Source organism: Salvelinus namaycush, chromosome 6, assembly GCF_016432855.1.
Source record: "Salvelinus namaycush isolate Seneca chromosome 6, SaNama_1.0, whole genome shotgun sequence".
NCBI lineage: Eukaryota > Metazoa > Chordata > Actinopteri > Salmoniformes > Salmonidae > Salvelinus > Salvelinus namaycush.
The window spans coordinates 25,673,419-25,694,170 of NC_052312.1; the positions used below are offsets into that span (position 1 = coordinate 25,673,419).

Here is a 20,752-nt window from a genome sequence, read left to right on the forward strand (position 1 = left end):
TCCCCTTCAGCAAGGGAAAGGTTTTACTAATATCGTCTCACATTAAAACCCTTTATTTTCCGCAATGTTTTACCGGAACACGCGGAAACATGGAGAAGTACACCTTGATCTACTCTCGCAACCGAAACGCGAGAGATGAATAGATAATTATTCGCTTGGTCAAGATAACATCTCCTCAAATTTCTCTAATTGGCCAGCCCATATGTCTGGCTCAAGAAATTAATAATGACCGAGTCTACTCGCTGCTAAAATGCGAGAGACAGAAATAGTACTACGTTTGGCCCAACGCTCTATTTATCAAATTTCTATAATTGTCTGGATCGTGCCCTAGCAAAATACATTTAATAACTAACCATACCCACTGACTATGTCAGAGAAACAACACAGACGCAACCTTCAGATCTTGTTCAAATGGCAACACACACACCTCAACAATTCCTACCTACAGCCCTAATGGTGTATACTGAAATCTGGGTGTATAATTTAATTTCATATAGGCTGAATGCACATGAAGGCCTCATTCCATCTTAGATTCCTCGTGATTCCACATTTGGATTTGAAAACTAATGTTCCAATACCAAATCTTCTGATGTTTGAAGTTTTGGCAAGATTCTCTCTCTACACACAAAGGAATTTTGACTTCTCCATACTGCAGTGCACAAGAGAGAAAGTTTACGACGAGTCATTAAAGTCATAGAACCGACCCTCACTCCCCCTCTTCCTCTCTGGTGTGAGAGAGGAGGGGGGGGCTATGTTTGATCCTCACCCAGGAGCGATGACACAAGACTGCTAAATAGCTAATCAAATGGCTATCCGAACTACCTGCATTGACCATTATTTGCACTGACTCTATGCACACTCACTGGTCTCTACCCACACACACACTACATACTTACACTGACACCCCAACACACAGACCACTGCTAGTCACTTTACCCATACCAATATGTACCTTGTGCCAGGGACAAAAAAGGCCACTCTAAAATGAGCAGTTTTGTCACAAAACACAATGCCACAGAGGTCTCAAGTTTTGAAGGGGGTATGCAACAGGCATGCAGAGATTTGAATGTTAATTTCTACCATAAGCCATCTCAAACGTCGTTTTATAGAATTTGGCAGTATGACCAACTGGCCTCACAACCACAGACCACGTGAAACCATGCCAGCCTAAAACCTCCACATCTGGCTTCTTCACCTGTGGGATCGTCTGAGACCAGCCACCCGTACAGCTGATGAAACTGAGGAGTATTTCTGTCTGTAATATAGCCCTTTTGTGGGGAATAACTCAATCTGATTGACTGGGCCTGGCTCCCTATGCCCTCCCAGGCCTGCCCATGGCTGCGCCCCTGCCCAGTCATGTGAAATCCATAGATTAGGGCCTAATGAATTTATTTATATTGACTGATTTCCCTATATGAACTGTAACTCAGTAAAATCTTTGAAATTGTTGCATGTTGCGTTTATTTTTGTTCAGTTGCTTGTAATTTGTAAATGGTAATTTATTTGATGTAGTTCCCACCCTGGCCACACGGAGGCAATGTGACATGGACAGAACGTCACTGTGAGAACCAGACCAGGGGAAAGTCCCTCTCGCCTTGCAAACCCTGGATGAGTCAGAAAGAAACTTCCTGCTGGGTGGAAACTGTACTACCATTAGTTCTGCTAACTAGGACAGGCACGGCCAAGATGAGGCACTGAAATGAGCGAGAAAGAGCGAGAGGGGTCAAGGGTGACCTAGCATTCCGTTGCCAACGTTAGTCTGACGTAAGCAGACTTCCGATCAGCCAAAACACACAGCTTAGATAAAGACTAACATTGTCACAGGATCACACGTACACGCACGCACACCCACACACTCCAGGATGAGAGAGAGCAGACGCAACCCTGTCCTCCCAGCTTCAAAGATTACTGTCGAACCCTAAAAGGTCAAAGGCCACTTTCTATGACACGTTACACACACACACACACACACACACACACACACTGAGTGTACAAAACATTAACACCTGCACTTTCCTTGACTGAGCAGGTGAATGTGATGATCCCTTATTCATGTCACCTGTTAAATCCATTTCAAATCAGTGTAGATGAAGGGGAGGAGACAGGTTAAAAAATATTTTTAAGCCTAGAGACAATTGAGACATGGATTGTGTGTGTGTCATTGAGAGGAGAAATGGGCAAGAAAAAAGATTTAAGTGCCTTTGAAAGGGGTATGGTAGAAGGTGCCAGGCGCACCGGTTTGAGTGTGTCAAGAACTGCAACGCTGCTCTTAAGAAGGTGCTCCTAATGTTTTGTACATACCACACACACATGTACACCAACATTACGAGGTTTAAGGTGAACCATGAATAAGAAGACAAGATGACGCCGATAGACATGGTCGCCTGGTTCATGGCTCCTAAGCAACTTTACAGTCTTTTCTTTTTTGTTGTTATTTCTAACATTATTAGCTCAGAACGTGTTTGGCATCATTACATACAGCCAATGTTGGGTCATTGTCCGGTTGAAATAAAAATGATATTCCCACTAAGCGCAAACCAGATGGGATGGCGTATCGCTGCAGAATGCTGCCTTGAATTCAAAATAAATCACGACATTGTCAACAGCAAAGCACCCCCACACCATCACACCTTCTACTCCATGCTTCACGGTGGGAACCACACATGCGGAGATCATCTGTTCACCTACATTACGTCTCACAAAGACACAGTAGTTGGAACCAAAAATCGTGCATTTGGACTCATCAGACCAAAGCACAGATTTCCACCGGTCTAATGTCCTTTGCTCGTGTTTCTGACCTTCATATCTTGAAGTAACGATGGACTGTCGTTTCTCTTTGCTTATTTGAGCTGTTCTTGCCATAATATGGACTTGGTCTTTCACCAAATAGTGCTATCTTCTGTATACCACCAATACCTTGTCAAAACACAACTGTTTGGCTCAAATGCATTAAGAAGGAAAGAAATTCCACAAATTCACAAGGCACACCTGTTAATTAAAGTGCATTCCAGGTGATTACCTCATCAAATCAAATTGTATTGGTCACATACACATGGTTATTAATGCTATTGCAAGTGTAGCGAAATGCTTGTGCTTCTAGTTCCGCCAGTGCAGCAATATTTAACAAGTAATTTCTAACAGTTCCACAACAAATACATAATACACACAAATCTAAGTAAGGAATGGAATAAGAATATATAAAATATATGGATAAGCAATGTCAGAGCAATGTCAATAGGCTAAGATGCAATTTATAGTATAGAATACGGTATATGCATATGAGATGAGTAATGCAAGATATGAAAACATTATTAAAGTGGCATTATTAAAGTGACTAGTGTTCCATTTATTAAAGTGACCAGTGATTACAAGGGGACGAAGACGTGGATGACAATTAACTTATGGCTATGCCTCTTTTTTCTCCACTTCCTGTCTGAATGACGTGCCCAAAGTAAACTGCCTGTAGCTCAGGCCCTGAAGCCAGGATATGCATATAATTGGTACCATTGGAAAGAAAACACGTTGAAGTTTGTAGAAATGTTAAAATAATGTAGGAAATTACATTTTTTGAGAGACCCTCTTAGATATGTAAGAGAAAGCTCATATTGAGAATTAGCTCCCTGGATGCAATTCCTATGGCTTCCACATGGTGTCAGCAGTCTATGTTCAAGGTTTCAGGCTTGTAACTTCAAAAAAGAATAAGAAATATCAGTCTTAGCAGAAGGACACAGTATTGAAAATTAGTGTTTGTGCGCGCACTGAAGAAATTACGCACCTGCTAAAATCGGTTTCCTATTGAACATACTTCTTTCCTTAAGAAATATTATAGTTTGATTACATTTTAGGGTATCTGAGGAGTGTATAGAATTTTTCTTTGACATGTTGAAACAAAGTTTAGGGGTAGATTTTTGGATTTCTTTCTCTGCATGTTGAATGAGTGGATTACTCAAATCGATGGCGCCAACTAAAGTGACTTTTTGGGATATTAAGAAAGATTTTATCTAACAAAACAACATATATAGCTGGGACACTTTGGATGACAAATCAGAGGAAGATTTTCAAAAACTAAGTGAATATTTAAATCATTATTTTTGAATGTATGAAACCTGTGCCGGTGGAAAATTATTTTGATGTGGGGCGCCGTCCTCAAACAATCGCATGGCATGTTTTTGCTGTAATAGCTACTGTTAATCAGACAGTGCAATTATATTAACAAGAATTTAAGCTTTCAGCCAATATGAGAGACTTATTTGTACATAAACGTTTAAAATCTATATTATTTATTTGAATTGCGCGCCCTCCAGTTTCACCGGAAGTTGTTCCGCTAGCGGGACCCCTAGCCCTAAGAAGTTTTTAAGGCAGCCCCCCGCACCTCTCTGATACAGAGGGGTAGGGTTAAATGCGGAAGACACATTTCAGTAAAAGGGATTCAGTTGTACTGACTTGGTATCCCCCTTTCCCCTTTGTATGTTGGCAGCAGCCACTCAATCTTAGTGATGGCTGTTTAACAGTCTGATGGCCTTGAGATAGAAGCTGTTTTTCAGTCTCTTGGTCCCAGCTTTGATACACCTGTACTGACCTTGCCTTCTGGATGGTAGCGGGGTGAACAGGCAGTGGCTTGGGTGGTTGTTGTCCTTGATAATCTTTTCTGTAGTGCCTTGCGGTCAGAGGCCGAGCAATTGCCATACCAGGCAGTGATGCAACCAGTCAGGATGCTCTCGATGTTGCAGCTGTAGAACCTTTTGAGGATCTCAGGACCCATGCCAAATCTCTTTAGTTTCCTGAGGGGGAATAGGCTTTGTCGTGCCCTTTTCACGACTGTCTTGGTGTGTTTGGACCATTCTAGTTTGTTGTTGATGTGGACACCAAGGAACTTGAAGCTCTCAACCTGCTCCACTACAGCCCTGTTGATGAGAATGGAGGCTTGCTCGGTGCTCCTTTTCCTGTAGTCCACAATCATCTCCTTAGTCTTGGTTACGTTGAGGGATAGGTTGTTATTCTGGCACCACCATGCCAGGTCTCTGACCTCCTCCCTATATGCTGTCTCGTCGTTGTTGGTGATCAGGCCTACCACTGTTGTGGCGTCTGCAAACTTAATGATGGTGTTGGAGTCGTGCCTGGCCATGCAGTGGTGGGTGAACAGGGAGTACAGGAGGGGACTGAGCACACACCCCTGTGGAGCTCCAGTTTTGAGGATCAGCGTGGCAGATGTGTTGCTACCTACCCTCACCACCTGGGGGCGGCCCGTCAGGAAGTCCAGGATCCAGTTGTAGAGGGAGGTGTTTAGTCCCAGGATCCTTAGTTTAATGATGAGCTTTGAGGGTACTATGGTGTTGAACGCTGAGCTGTAGTCAATGAATAGCATTCTCACATAAGTGTTCCTTTTGTCCAGGTGGGAAAGGGAATGTGGAGTGCAATTAAGATTGCATCATCTGTGGATCTGTATGCAAATTGGAGTGGGTCTAGGGTTTCTCGCATAATGGTGTTGATGTGAGCCATTACCAACCTTTCAAAACACTTCAAAGGCAACCTGCCTAAATGACTACAGACCCGTAGCACTCAGTGCTACGGGTCTGTAGTCATTTAGGCAGGTTGCCTTTGTGTTCTTGGGCACAGAGGTGGTCTGCTTGAAACATGTTGTTATTACAGACTCCATCAGGGACATGTTGAAAATGTCAGTGAAGACACCTGCCAGTTGGTCAGCACATGCCCGGAGCACACGTCATTGTAATCCGTCTGGCCCCGCAGCCTTGTTTATGTTGACCTGTTTAAAGGTCTTACTCACGTCGACTACGGAGAGCGTGATCACACAGTCGTCCGGAACAGCTGATGCTCTCATGCATGCCTCAGTGTTGCTTGCCTCAAAGTGAGCACAGAAGTGATTTAGCTCGTCTGGTAGGCTCGTGTCACTGGGCAGCTTGCGGCTTTGCTTTCCTTTGTAGTCTGTAATAGTAAAAACAGCCGTTTCCAGATACAATAGTCATTTACAACATTAACAATTTCTACACTGTATTTGATCAACTTATGTTATTTTAATGGACAAAAAAATGCATTTTCTTTCAAAAACAAGGACATTTCTAAGTGACCCCAAACTTTTGAACTGTAGTGTATTTTGATTTGTTTAACAATTTTTTGTTTATTACATAATTCCATATGTAATTATTTCATAGTTTTGATGTTTTCACTATTATTCTACAATGTAGAAAATGGTAAAAATAAAGAAAAACCCTGGAATAAATAGGTGTGTCCAAACTTTTGACTGGTACTGTATACTAAATTCATTTTTAAACGGTTGGGTATATTGGTGTAAAAATACACTAGTTAAGCTATTTTGTACTATCAGGCTGCTGATGTCATGCAGCCTGTATTTTTTGTGTTCATACTTTTTCATAATGACAATGACAAGTTTAATGTTGAACGACAATAGAATGTTCATGTCACTGCGACAACTGTCGATAGACGTAGCATAAACCAGGCTTTAGTCTTGAAATCTTTGATCATTTAGTACATGGCCTCAAATGTTAATCCTTAAACTTCTTATGGCTGCAATCCCGGTAACGGGATCGATATGACAACAGCCAGTGAAAGTGCAGGGCGCCAAATTCAAAAAACAGAAATCTCATAATTAAAATTCCTCAGACATACATGTGTCTAATACCATTTTAAAGGTAATCTTGTTATTAATCCCACCAAAGTGTCCGATTTCAAATATGCTTTTGAGCGAAAGCAATACAAACGATTATGTTAGGTCACACCAAACCACAATAAGCACAGCCATTTTTGCAGCCAAAGATAGGAGTCACAAAAAGCACAAATAGAGATAAAATGAATCACTAACCTTTGATGATCTTCATCAGATGACACTCATAGGACTTCATGTTACACAATACATGTATGTTTTGTTTGATAAAGTTCATATTTATTTCTCAGGTTTTTGCCTGCCATATGAGTTCTGTTATACTCACAGACATAATTCAAACAGTTTTAGAAACTTCTGAGTGTTTTCTATCCAATACTAATAATAATGACTTCAGATGAGCGATGGAACGGAGCTCCCTCTTATGTGAACACGCATGGTCAAAGAATGGTCACCTCATGGCAGTGGTGACTAATTCTTCTCTCATCCGGCCCCCCTTCACAGTAGAGTCATCAGACAAAGTTCTACAGACTGTTGACATCTAGTGGAAGCCGTAGGAAGTAAAAACTCATCCATATCTCGCTGGGCTTTCAATGGGAGCTTGGTTGAAAATCCACCAGCCTCAGAATTTCCACTTTCTGTTTGGATTTTTTCTCAGGTTTTTGCCTGCTATATGAGTTCTGTTATACTCACAGACATAATTCAAACTGTTTTAGAAACTGCAGAGTGTTTTCTATCCAATACTACTAATAATATGCATATATTAGCAACTATGACTGAGGAGCAGGCCGTTTACTCTGGGCACCTCTGTGCACCTTTCATCCAAGCTACTCAATACTGCCCCTGCAGCCATAAGAAGTTAAAGATATGGGTGAAGCTAAGGCTTAAGAGGGTGTGAACAATGCTGAATGGGTGTAGACAATGAAGAGCTCTCCAGTAGGTTTACCAAAACATTCAATGGCCATTTTCTCAAAAGTGAGGGTACAAGTTTATTAACTTTTTTTAAAGCAGAAATACTTTCGCATTGTGTGTGTAGTGTATGATATACAATTTTCTAGCTCTGAGTCTCTACTTTTGTCCAATGTAAAAACACATTTTCAAATGTTGCTACATAAGACTGAATTGAGCCGTACATCGCACCGACAGGAATAAAGAACACTCTGGAAAAAATAAATGCGGATGTGCATGTTGTATGATTAACTACTCATGGTATGATTGTGGTAACGTACAGGAACTCAAGTCCTTTAGTTCACCCGACCTATAATACCTCAAACAAATGCTGACTGCATTACCTTGCAAGATAATTTTCTTTGGTGATCGTCACAGCCATCTATATTCCTCCTCAATCCAATACCAAGACAGCTCTCAAGGAACTACACTGGACTTTGTGCAAACTGGAAACCATATAGCCTGAGGCCGCATTTATTGTAGCAAATCAGATCACACCTCCATTCTGCTCCTTCCTTCCTATAGGCAGAAACTCAAACAGGAAGTACACGTGGTAAGGACAGATCAACGATGGTCTGACCAATCGGAATCAATGGTTCAAGATTGTTTTGATCAAGCAGACTGGGAAATGTTCCGGGTTGCATCTTAAATCAGGAAGTGTATAGGGGATGTTGTTCCCACGGTGACGGTTAAAACCTATCCAAACCAAAAACGTGGATAGATGACAGCATTCGTGCAGAACTAAAATCGCGTACCATCGCATTTAACCACGGCAAGGTGACTGGGAAAAATTCCAGAATACAAACAGTGTAGTCATTTCCATACGCAAGGCAATCAAACAAGCAAAATGTCAATAGACTGACGAGTTTCAGAAGAAAGTTTTTTTGTTTCTGGCCATTTTGAGCCTGTAATCGAACCCACAAATGCTGATTCTCCAGATACTCAACTAGTCTAAAGAAGGCCAATTTTATTGCTTCTTTAATCAGAACAACAGTTTTCAGATGTGGTAACATAATTGCAAAAGGGTTTTCTAATCATCAATTAAGCCTTTTAAAATTATAAACTTGGATTAAATGTGTACATGACACTGCAACAAAATTTCCCTATGGGGACAATAAAGTCAGTAAGTAAGTAAGATTAGCTAACACAACGTGCCATTGGAACACAGGAGTGATGGTTGCTGATAATGGGCCTCTGTACGCCAATGTAGATATTCCATTAAAGTCAGCCGTTTCCAGCTACAATAGTCATTTACAACATTAACAATGTCATCATAAAACCATCCCAGCTCTGCTGATTTTACTGCGATAAGACAGAATCATTAGATCACTTGTTTTGGTACTGCCTATACGTAGCTTGTTTTTGGTCACAGGTTCAGGAATGGCTGAAAAATATTTACTTGAAACTAACTCTGCAAATAGTACTGCTGGGTGATTTGAAAAGTCAGTCAAATCAGTATAATAACACTCTTAGTGTTTCTTTAATTTAAAATCTGTAGAAACTGAGAAAAGAAAGGCGTATAACTTTTGTGAAACATCACAGCACAGTGGAAAAATATATGGCAGCTAGAAATCAAAACTGGATGGGAGGGGTTGAGGGTAGCTGGGACTAAAAACAAACAAAAGATAACTAAGGTCCCCAAGAACAGTGGCCTCCATAATTCTTAAATGGAAGAAGTTTGGAACCAGCAAGACTCTTCCTAGAGCTGGCCGCCCGACCAAACTGAGCAATTGGGGGGGGGGGGGGGGGGCCTTGTTCAGGGAGGTGACCAAGAACCCAATGGTCACTCTGACAGAGCTCCAGAGTTCCTCTGCGGAGATGGGAGAACCTTCCAGAAGGACAACCATCTCTGCAGCATTCCACCAATCAGGCCTTTATGGTAGAGTGTATATTTGGCCTTCTGCTTTAGTTATTATCCTGCAGTCTGAATACTTATGTAAATAAGGTATTTCTACTTTAATTTTTTTATACATTTACAAAAATGTCTAAAAACCTGTTTTGTTTTGTCATTACGAGGTATTGTGTGTAGATTGAGGAAAAAAAACAAATGTAATCAATTTTAGAATAAGACTGTAGCGTAACAAAATGTGGAAAAGTCAAGGGATCTGAATACTTTCCGAATGCACTGTATTTACAAAACAAATAAATGGGGGATTGGAAATGCAGACAATTACATTGATAGTAGCCACAATCTATTTGCAATATTAAAGCGGATCTACCCCCCCCCCCCCAAAAAAGTAATAATGTCTTGTATAGTGAACGTTTTCTTTTAGTTTTTGTGTTGTTTGTGATGTTCTGTATAGAAAATAGGGTACATTAATATTTTTGATTAAAAATACTTATTTTGCTGAAAAAGATGATTGAATTGTTGACAACAAACTATATTATACAACATAAATTGGTCAAACCACATTTCATGAGCCATGGGGGTCAATTATTCAATATTCAAACTTAATGTCAACTATAAAACAATGCCTATAATAGTAATACAAAACTGCACTGTGTCTCTCAATGTAGTCTCAACATGTGGGAAACATGGTGGAAGAACCTGGATCATTTGAAATTTAAGAAAACCTTTGAGGGACATTGCACCACAAACCACCTGAAAAGGTATTAATTTAAAATATATTACAAAATGACCATAAAATATTCAAATTTGACATAAGTCCTCATTTAACAATGCTTACCCATCTATAAAACCATTGAAGCAGACCTAAAGTAATGTTTGAATAAAGATGAATAAAAATGCTATGCAATTTGCTGGTATGACCCTCTTGACTTCTCAACTGCCTGGTAGAGCTCTGTTAATTCCAAAATAAACAAAGTTTTAAAAATATAAAAAATGTAGACACTCAATCACCAAGTCTGACATCGCTTCACTAGACCTGTTGAGGTATTTTACAAGCATTTGAAGATAGGATGGGACACACCACAAAATGGGTGCATCTCGCACCTCTTGTTACATTTCCCTTATCTGTTCACACACACACACTCAATCTCCCAACAACATACTGTCACACATACATATGGTCTGTCAATTCCTACCTGCGTACGGTGATCTTTAGTATCCGGTAGGATCCTTTGATGAGTATAAGAGCTTCCTGTCTTGAACCGTAGAGTGCTGATCCGTTTATATTCACCAGTTCATCACCCACTCTCAGCTTCTTACATTGTTCTGCCTTACCACCTTCCTCGATCTGTAGGGAGAGAGAGGTGGGGGTTAAAAAACATGCATTGCGCACACACACAAACATACACACTGTGTCCTTTCAGGCTATGTCTAAAATAGCACCCTAATCCCTATAGTGCACTACTTTTGACCAGGCCCATAAGGGTACCATTCGGATATAGGCCCAGTCCTCCATTCTAAGTAGGTCACTGTCCCCATGGAAACTATGCTCAGCACAAAACATTTTGGAACAAACAGCCAAGTGACAAACATTCTCATTCTCGTTGCTACATCCCGCTTTCTCATTCTGTTGTCATTGAGAGATTCTCCTCTGGTTAGCAGTAAGCACAAGTTTTTTTCTATTAAAATAACATACAATTGATCAGAAATACAGTGCAGACATTGTTAATGTTGTAAATGACTATTGATGCAGGCCTTCAATCTATACACACACCCCATAATAAAGAATTTAAAAAGTTTTTTGAAAAAACTTAAATATCACATGAACATAAGTGTTCAGACCCTTTACTCAGTACTTTGAAGGCCCTATGTCAGAGATTACAGCCGAGTCTTCTTGGGTATGACACTACAAGCTTGGCACACCTGTATTTGGGGAGTTTCTCCCATTCTTCTCTGCAGATACTCTCAAGCTCTCTCAGGTTGGATTGGGAGAGTCGCTGCACAGCTATTTTCAGGTCTGTTTGATCGGGTTCAAGTTCAGGCCATGGCTGGGCCACTCAAGGATATCCACTCCTGCGTTGTCTTTGCTATGTGCTCAGTGTTTTTGTCCTTTTGGAAGGTGAACCTTCATCCCAGTCTGAGGTCCTGAGAGCTCTGGTCCTGAGAGCTCTGGAGCAGATTTCAATCAAGGATCTCTGTACTTTGCTCCATTCATCTTTGCATCGATCTTGACTAGTCTCCCAGTTCCTGCTGCTGAAAAACATCCCCACAGCATGATGCTGCCACCACCATGCTTCACCGTATGGACGGTGCCAGGTTTATTCCAGATGTGAGGCTTGGCATTTAGGCCGAAGAGTTCAAACTTGGTTTCATCAGACCAGAGAATCTGGTTTCTCATGGTCTGAGAGTCCTTTAGGTGCCTTTTGGCAAACTCCAAGCAGGCTGTCACGTGCATTTTACTGAAGAGTGGCTTCCATCTGGCCACTCTACCATAAAGGCCTGATTGGTGGAGTGCTGCAGAGATGATTGTCCTTCTGGAAGGTTCTCCCATCTCCACAGAGGAACTCTGGAGCTCTGTCAGAGTGACCATTGGGTTCTTGGTCACCTCCCTGGCCAAGGCCCTTCTCCCCCGATTGCTCAGTTTTGCCGGGTGGCCAGCTCTGTGAGAAGTCTTGGTGGATCCAAACTTCTTCCATTTAAGAATGATGGAGGCCACTGTGTTATTGCTGACCATCAATGCTACAGACATTGTTTGGTACCCCTCCCCAGATCTGTTCCTCGACACAATCCTGTCTCGGCGCTGTACGGATGATTCCTTCGACCTCATGGCTTGGTTTTTGCTCTGACATGCACTGTCAACTGTGGGATCTTATATACCCAGGGGTGTGTGTCTTTCCAAATAATGTCCAATCAATTGAATTGACCACAGGTGGACTCCAATCAAGTTGTAGAAACATCAAGGATGAGCAATGGAAAAAGAATGCACCTGAGCTCAATTTTCGAGTTTCATAGCAAATGGTCTGAATACCTATGTAAATAAGATGTTTTTTATTTTTAATACATTGCAAAAATTTCTAAAAAACAGATTTTCCTTTGTCATTACAGGTATTGTGTGTAGATTGATGAGGAACATTTCTTAAAAATTTTTTTTAGAATAAGGCTGTAACGGAAACATTTAGAAAAAAGTGAATAAGTCTGAATACTTTCCAAATGCACTGTATCTAATAGAACATTTTTCAATGCACAGACCTTGCCCGAGTGGCGCAGTGGTCTAAGACACTGCATCTCAGTGCAAGAGGTGTCACTGCAGTACCTGGTTCGAATCCAGGCTGCATCACATCGGCCATGATTGGGAGTCCCATAGGGTGGCGCACAATTGGCCCAGTGTCGCCCGGATTAGGCCGGGGTAGGCCATCATTGCAAATAAGAATTTGTTCTTAACTGACTTGCCTAGTTAAATAAAGGTTCAATAAAAATGGAAGCTTCTCTAATTTCAAACATGTAAAGTGTGGCGCTACCACAAGGCAGCTCTCTAGGCCCTCTACTCTTTTCTAGTTTTACCAACGACCTGCCACTGGCATTAAACAAAGCATGTGTGTGCATGCATGCTGATGATTCAACCATATACACATCAGCACAGCAACCACAGCTAATGAAGTCCCTGAAACCCTTAACAAAGAGTTACAGTTGCTTTGGAATGGGCGGCCAGTAATAAACTGGTCTTAAACATATCTAAAACTAAAAGCATTGTATTTGGTACAAATCATTCCCTAAATTCTAATCCTCAGCTGAATCTGGTAATGAATGATGAGGCTGTTGAGCAAGTAGAGACTAAACTTCTTTGTGTTACATTAGATGGCAAACCGTCATGGTAAAGGCATATTGATTCTATGGTTATAAAGAGAGGTCTTTCTGCTCTGCTTTCTTAACACCACATTCACCCAAACAAATTAGCCTACACGCTAATCGCCAACTGCTTTTGGGAATGGGCAGGAAAAATGTTTGTTGATCCACTGAGGCAAAAAGGACAATGTCAGTTTAATTAAATAAGAGAAACTGTGAAATGGAGAGCTGAAAATAGAGAAGGGGGGGCCAGAAAAGTCATTTTGAGAGATTTGGTGAAGATGTAAAAGAGACTGATAGTAGTGCCGGGCTATGTTGTGATGATTGTGACACACAATACAAATTCGACAAGACAGGAACTTCAAATAGGCCAATGTCACGTCAAGGGAACTGTAACCTACTGTTCAGATGGGTTAAAAGCAAATGGAAATCTGGATACTGAGTGTAGGTCTATAACCTCTCAAATAGCCTTAATATTAACTTCTTCAGAATTAAGCATTTCTTGCAGTAAAATGATACACCAAATGTAGAGAAATATGAATGATTTATTCTTGCATCTTGAGAGAATATGAATGTGCAGTTAGATACCGTCTGTAGAGGTGCTATCTTTATACGCATCATAAAAGCTGATAGTATTTAAAATATGCATCCAAGCCGAACTGAAATCTTATAAAAGTTTCAAGTTAATGTCACATGCACAAGAACATTGAAATGCCTTTCTTGCAAGCTCTAAGTACAACAATGAATCATTAAAAATGTAATACTAAAAATAACAAAGTAGAACAAAAACACACTAGATACAAAAATAAATAAGATCAAACATGTTGGGTCGTTGTCACAGCTTTCTATTTCCTTACAACTGGTCAAACTGAAAACATTTTCAGTTTTTTTCTTGTTATTACATTTCCTCCCCAGTCCTTAAACTTCTTTGCTCGGCGAAAGATATAGAAATGACAGAAAACTTTACCAATGTCAACTATAACACTCCGGTGAGCAAGGGTTTATTTGGTCTTCAAAGGCAACATACATGGATTTGGAAAGTATTCAGACGACTTGACTTTTTCCACATTTTGTTACGTTACAGCCTTATACTAAAATGTATTTCAAAAAAATCCTCATCAATCTACACACAATAACCCATAATGACAAAAAAAAGTTTTGCTTTAATTTATATAATATAAATCACATTTACATAAGTACTCTGACCATTTACTCAGTACCTTGTTGAAGCACATTTGGCAGCGATTACAGCATCGAGTCTTCTTGGGTATGTCACTACAAGCCTGGCACACGTTTATTTGGGGAGTTTATCCCATTCTTCGCTGCAGATCCTCTCAAGCTCTGTCAGATTGGATGGGGAGCGTCGCTGCACAGCTATTTTCAGGTCTCTCCAGAGCTGTTTGATCGGGTTCAAGTCCAGGCTCTGGCTGGTTCACTCAATGACATTCAGAGACTTGTCCCGAAGCCACTCCTGCGTTGTCTTGGCTGTGTGCTTAGGGTCATTATCCTTTTGGAAGGTGAACCTTCGCCCCAGTCTGAGGTCCTGAGTGCTCTGGAGCAGGTTTTCATCAAGGATCTCTCTGTACTTTGCTCGGTTCATCTTTCCCTTGATCCTGACTAGTCGCCCAGTCCCTGCCACTGAAAAACATCCCCACAACATGATGCTGCCACCACCATGGCAGCATCATAGGGATGGCTCCAGGTTTCCTCCAGACGTGACGCTTGGCATTCGGGCCAGAGTATCTTGTTTCTCATGGTCTGAGAGTCATTTAGTGCCTTTTGGCAAACTACAATTGGGCTGTTATGTACTATTTACTGAGGAGTGGCTTGGTTCTGAGGAAAAGGCCTGAAAAAAAAGGCATGATTGGTGGAGTGCTGCAGAGATGGTTGTCCTTCTGGAAGTTTCTCCAAAGAGGAACCCATCGGGTTCTTGGTCACCACCCTCACCAAGTCCCTTCTCCCCCGATTGCTCAGTTTGGCCGGGCGGCCATATAGCCAGGTGTGTGCCTTTCCAAATCATGTCCAGTCAATTGAATTTACCACAGGTGGACTCCAATCAAGTTGTAGAAAGATCAAAGATGATTGATGGAAACAGGATGCACCTGAGCTCAATTTAGAGTCTCATAGCGAAGGGTCTGAATATTTATGTAAATAAGGTATGTTTTTTATTTTTAATACATTTGCTAAAATTCCTAAAAACCTGTTTTCACTTTGTCATTGTGGGGTATTGTGTGTAGATTGATGAGGACAAACAAAAATGTAATCAATTTTAGAATAAGGCTGTAACGTAACAAAATGTGGAAAAAGTCTGAATACTTTCCGAATGCACTGTATAGCCTAATGACCAGAGAGAAGCTGCATGTATCTAATTATAGACAAGTTGACTAACAAATAGCCTACCAAAACGTAGAAAATTATAAAAAGAAACATATCTAAATCAGGCAAAAAAAATATGTACACCCTGTAAAAAATTTGATAATTCTGCCGTCTCAAACTGTAGCCTACAATGTGTTTTCTATATTAGCGGGTTAGGGTCAGGTGCTGGCCTCAGATTTTCACATATAGTCGGGTGGATGGGTGATTAGCAATTGCATGCGTTTGCTACTGAACAAACAGCTGGCCCGCACACCACTAAAACAGAGCTAATATCAACAAGATGCATGCAAGTCTCACCTGGCTGAAAGTAGAAGAAAGATGAACTCCATCACTTCTGGTTGTTATAAGAAATATTACTGTGAATTCCAAATTGTCTGCATAATCAAGAATCATACTGTTCTGTTTATTTGAAACAGGCGTTTATTTTCTGAAACGTGTGCCGTTGCATGGCTATTAAAAGAGACAGGCGGCTATTTGAGAATGCCTTGAATTGAAGTTTTACGGCATATCACTCTTAACTTTATAGGTTAAGTACACTCCCCAGGTGTCAATGTCATTGCTTAAGTTGGTACAGTTTAACATCATTTATTGAAACTGGAGTGATTCAAGCGCAATACCTCGTGTGATGACATCAACTGTGTGTGTATGTATATGCGCGCATGTGTGGGAGTGAGTGAGTGCCTGCATGTGTGTGTGCATTCCTGCATGTCTGTAGAGGGCAGTGCCATGGTGATATTTGCCCAGGCAGGGTGAGGTCATGCCAGGCTGAGGAGAGAAGAATGCCCCTTCTCTGAACACACACACACACTGTCCCCGTCAGTCCACAGGGCCTGAGGTCAGCCATCAATGCTCTATTAATAAACGGGTCTGTCTGTCTGTCTGTGTCTGGTGGCAGTGTGCCCACCATTGTGCCAAAAGGGAATTTCCATGACGGTCATAAGACACTATGGGACTTTTTCTGTCTGCCTGGTAACAAGGACTTACGTCAGTATACTGAGAGCCGCAAGGTTCTCTCCTAACCCAGCAGTGAGACCCCTGATCAAGGTGCTTAGTTGAATCAGGTGTAATGGCACCAAGCAAAGGGGTGTGCAATCTTTTCTGCAAAGTGAGTTGGTGCTTTCTAGTTCTTTAGCCCAGAATGATCTACTGCAAAGAAAGAATCAATAACAGAAGAGAAAGCCCAAACAGTGTTTGTATGTGAGTACATGTGACGGTCCATTAAAACGGCAATCAGCAGTTAAAACAATAACAAAGCCTTTTCCCAACCACTGTTTCAGTATATAGCTGAGGGATTGGGCTGGAGAAATGTAACCACTCTCAAATTCAAAGACAGAGCTATGGATGCAAGGATAGCCATCTATGATATCAGCATTTATACAGTGACTTCAGAAAGTATTCACACCCCTTGACTTTTTCCACATTGTTGTATTAGAACCTGCATTTTAAATGTATTAAATTAACCCTTTCACACGTACCATCACACAGGTGTGATCGTTCTACAGTGGTCCCTGAAGCATATGATCACACCCGTGAGATTAGACCGCTTATTTAGAACGGCCAGTTTCGAATGACGCAACAATCTGCATTTGAGCTGGCCACACTTTTTCCCAGAAACTATTTACACAAACAGAGTCCTTACAAAGTTATGTCCAGAATGTGAGCAGTTTATGTTTGGATGCAATGTTCAGACATTCACAGAAGTAGAGACAGCATAACACAATCATCCAAACCAGAAAAAATGTAGGCTACATTTGTCCTAACACTTTGGAAAGATTGACGCAAAACAAGCAGTCCAATTTTATAACTCTCGGCTGACAAACTACAATATGAATTAGCTAATAGCAATTATGTATAATTAATCATCACGGGTGAGCTCACCATTGATCAAAATAATTGAGTAAAACACTTTCTAGAAATCGAAAGTAATCCGACGATGATTAGTTTCAACCCGCCGCCATACTTTTTTTCCTCACAGAAACCAAAGATAATAAGAGAAGACAACATGAGTTTGGTCTGTTTAAAGTATACATGTTGAAGGGGTGTGTCGTCTACCTTCGTTCACATCCCACCATTCACTTCCTGAAGTTCTCAAAAAATGTGTGAACCCTTACTCACCTCATTTTGTTATAGCATCTTTGGTCCAACAGACGATTACGTGAAACCCAGAATGCATTTTATGTCAACAAACATGGCTCCACACATAGCTGGAATTAGCTTAGCGCATCATAATCTGTATAACTTTCAAAAAATAATTTTACACACATACTATGTGCCCATTACAATCTATGCAAGATTCGGAATGCATGATTTATCACTACTACTTGAAAAACATGTGAATAAAACAGTAAATATTTAAATAATTACCACACAAAACATTTTCTGATAGTGAATTATTGATACAAATGGCGCATGCAGGCAGTCAATCACGTAACCTCTCACTCCCACTCTGAGCCATTCAGTGTTGTTGTTTATGTATGTAGTTAGTGAGCTAAGCTGTAGCATTAGCAACGTCTTTCAAAAGGAGACAACTCACAAGTGCGGAAATTCTGGAGATTTTTAAAAATTCTGACAATGAGTCTGAAAGTCAAGAATTGGATTCTGACAGTGACAGTGACGAGCTGCCCCCCAGCCTTTGAGAACCCTGAATCTAAGGACCCCTTGTCCACTGACAAAGTCCCAGTTCCCTTTGAAGATGCTGGTGGTGATGGAGGCAGACTGACAGTGGATGAAGTACAGGAGTTCTGTGGTAGCTGGAAGGCTGCCAGCCATTTCACCCCTCCTGGCCCTGCTGTTTGCTTTGATGAGTCCCAGTCTGGAGTGCAACGCTCCTTGCCATTTCCATCTGAAGTGCTTCAAGATGTTTCTGACAGAGGGGCTGGTGGGAGACATAGTAGAGACCAATCGCTATGCCTTAGAGCTACAGGAGAAGAGAGCCAGGAGTGGGGGGGGCAACCACAATTAGTATACCTTCCTGGTGACAGTCCTTCTCATGGGGATAGTAAAGAAGAACTCCCTAAGAGAATACTGGAGCACAGATCCTATGTTTGCAACTCCTTTCTTTGCCACCCTATTTTCCCAAGACTGCTTGCTAGCTCTGCTGCAATGACTGCAATTCATCAACAATGCTACTGCCACCCATAATGACCTGTTATGTAAAATAAGAAATGTTAACAGCTGGTAGTAAAGTGGCATGACAAACGAGACATCCATGTCCTCTCTACTGTCCATACAGCAACCATGTCTGCCACAGGGAAGGTGGACTACCTGACTGGAGAGAGAAAAATCAAACAGACTGCATGCTTGACTATTACCTCAAAATGGGGGCAGTGGATAAGGCAGACATGATAAACAGCTTTGTGGAATGCACTCAGGAAACGACCAAGTGGTATAAGAAGATACATTTCCATCTGATCAACGCAGTTCTTAATGGCCACATAGTTCACTGCCAACTAAGAGGTGAGATGATTACAGAACAAGGGATTTCTTGTAATTGGACATACAGTTCGCATGCAAATCACATACATAAACTATTAACGTAATAAGGGACTTACTTTGATAGAAACACAGCCTGGATTTGAACCAGCGTGTCTGTAGTGATGCCTCTAGCACTGAGATGCTGTGCTTTAGACAGCTGCGCCACTTGGGAGTCATAAGGCCAGGTTAGGGGGGCCTCCCGGGTGGCGCAGTGGTCTAGCTGTGCCACCAGAGACTCTGGGATGAGCCCAGGCTCTGTCTCAGCCGGCCGCGACCGGGAGGTCCATTGGCCTAGCGTTGTCCGGGTTAGGGAGGGTTTGGCCGGTAGGGATATCCTTGTCTCATCGCGCACTAGCGACTCCTGTGGCGGGCAGGGCTCAGTGCACGCTGACCAGGTCGCTAGGTGTACGGTGTTTCCTCCGACACATTGGTGCGGCTGGCTTCCGGGTTGGATGCGCGCTGTGTTAAGAAGCAGTGCGGCATGGTCGGGTTGTGTTTCGGAGGACGCATGGCTCTCGACCTTCGTCTCTCCCGAGCCCGTATGGGAGTTGTAGCAATAAGACAAGACAGTAACTACTAACAATTGGATACCACGAAATTGGGGAGAAAAAGGGGGTTAAAAAATGTATTATAAAAAAAGCCAGGGTAGCTTCAAAATACAACACATGCTAATACTTCTCTGACACAATTAGCATTGTTTTACAGAGCTAATAGAAGAATGTAGCTAGCTACCTAAGCATTGAGTATAACACCATAAAGGTTATGACATGAGTAACGTTACCTCGCGTGTCCGGTTGAAAGAAATTTACAAAAAAATATTATGCTACAGTAGAAACGATATAACACAACATGCAAACTATTATAATGTATTAAGGCACTTACTTTGATAGAAACGCACACATTCCAAAAGTTATTATTGGTAACGAAAACAACTATGATTGCGATGCAGGCAACAGATGGGAAATGTGAACACGTGTGAGCAGAACGAGAGATGAGAAAATGTCTGCAGACTTGAACTGCACAAACAAATTGGGAAGTGCTTGGAGAATTTTGTCCGGGTCAAAAATGTCTAAAAAATCAAATCGGTCCGCAAAAGTAAAAACGACTACTTTTATGTGAATGAATGAGGCGGAACACACCTCAATTCAAACTGTTCTTAGAAAAAAAAAAAAAAAAACAGGCTGCGTGCCTTGGTTTGAGGGAAGAGCAGATTAAATGTACTGTTGCGTAACAATCACATTCTGGAATGGAGAGAACATTCTAACATCACGTGCATAAAAAAAAACTCACCCTGGGGCGACAATTAGAGATATTTGAAACTCATGCATGAAAAGGTTAAGATTTCGTGTCACTGGCACACACAATACCCAATAATGTCAAAGTGGAAAGATGATTTTAGACATTTTTACAAGTAAAAATTAAATGAAAAGCTGAAATGTCTTGAGCCAAGTATTTAACTCCTTTGTTATGGCTATCCTAAATGAATTCAGGACAAATATTTGCTTAACAGGTCACTTAAGTTGCATGGACTCACTGTGTGCAATGTGTTCCTCAACGAGGACTATCCTGAAGCTCAGCGCCAGAAGAGGAAAGAACTTATCCCAGCCATGAAAGCTGCCAGAGCG

At 41.3% G+C, this 20,752-nt stretch overlaps 1 protein-coding gene across 1 annotated transcript in view; it reads right to left on the reverse strand.

The window, feature by feature from the left end:
• Positions 1-20,752, reverse strand: part of LOC120049051 (protein Shroom4-like) — a 78,542-nt gene that overhangs the window by 32,318 nt on the left and 25,472 nt on the right. Inside the window, exon 2 of the mRNA XM_038995309.1 lies at positions 10,631-10,782. Within this exon, the coding sequence (XP_038851237.1) occupies positions 10,631-10,782 (152 nt within the window). The remainder of the gene's footprint in view (positions 1-10,630; positions 10,783-20,752) is intronic.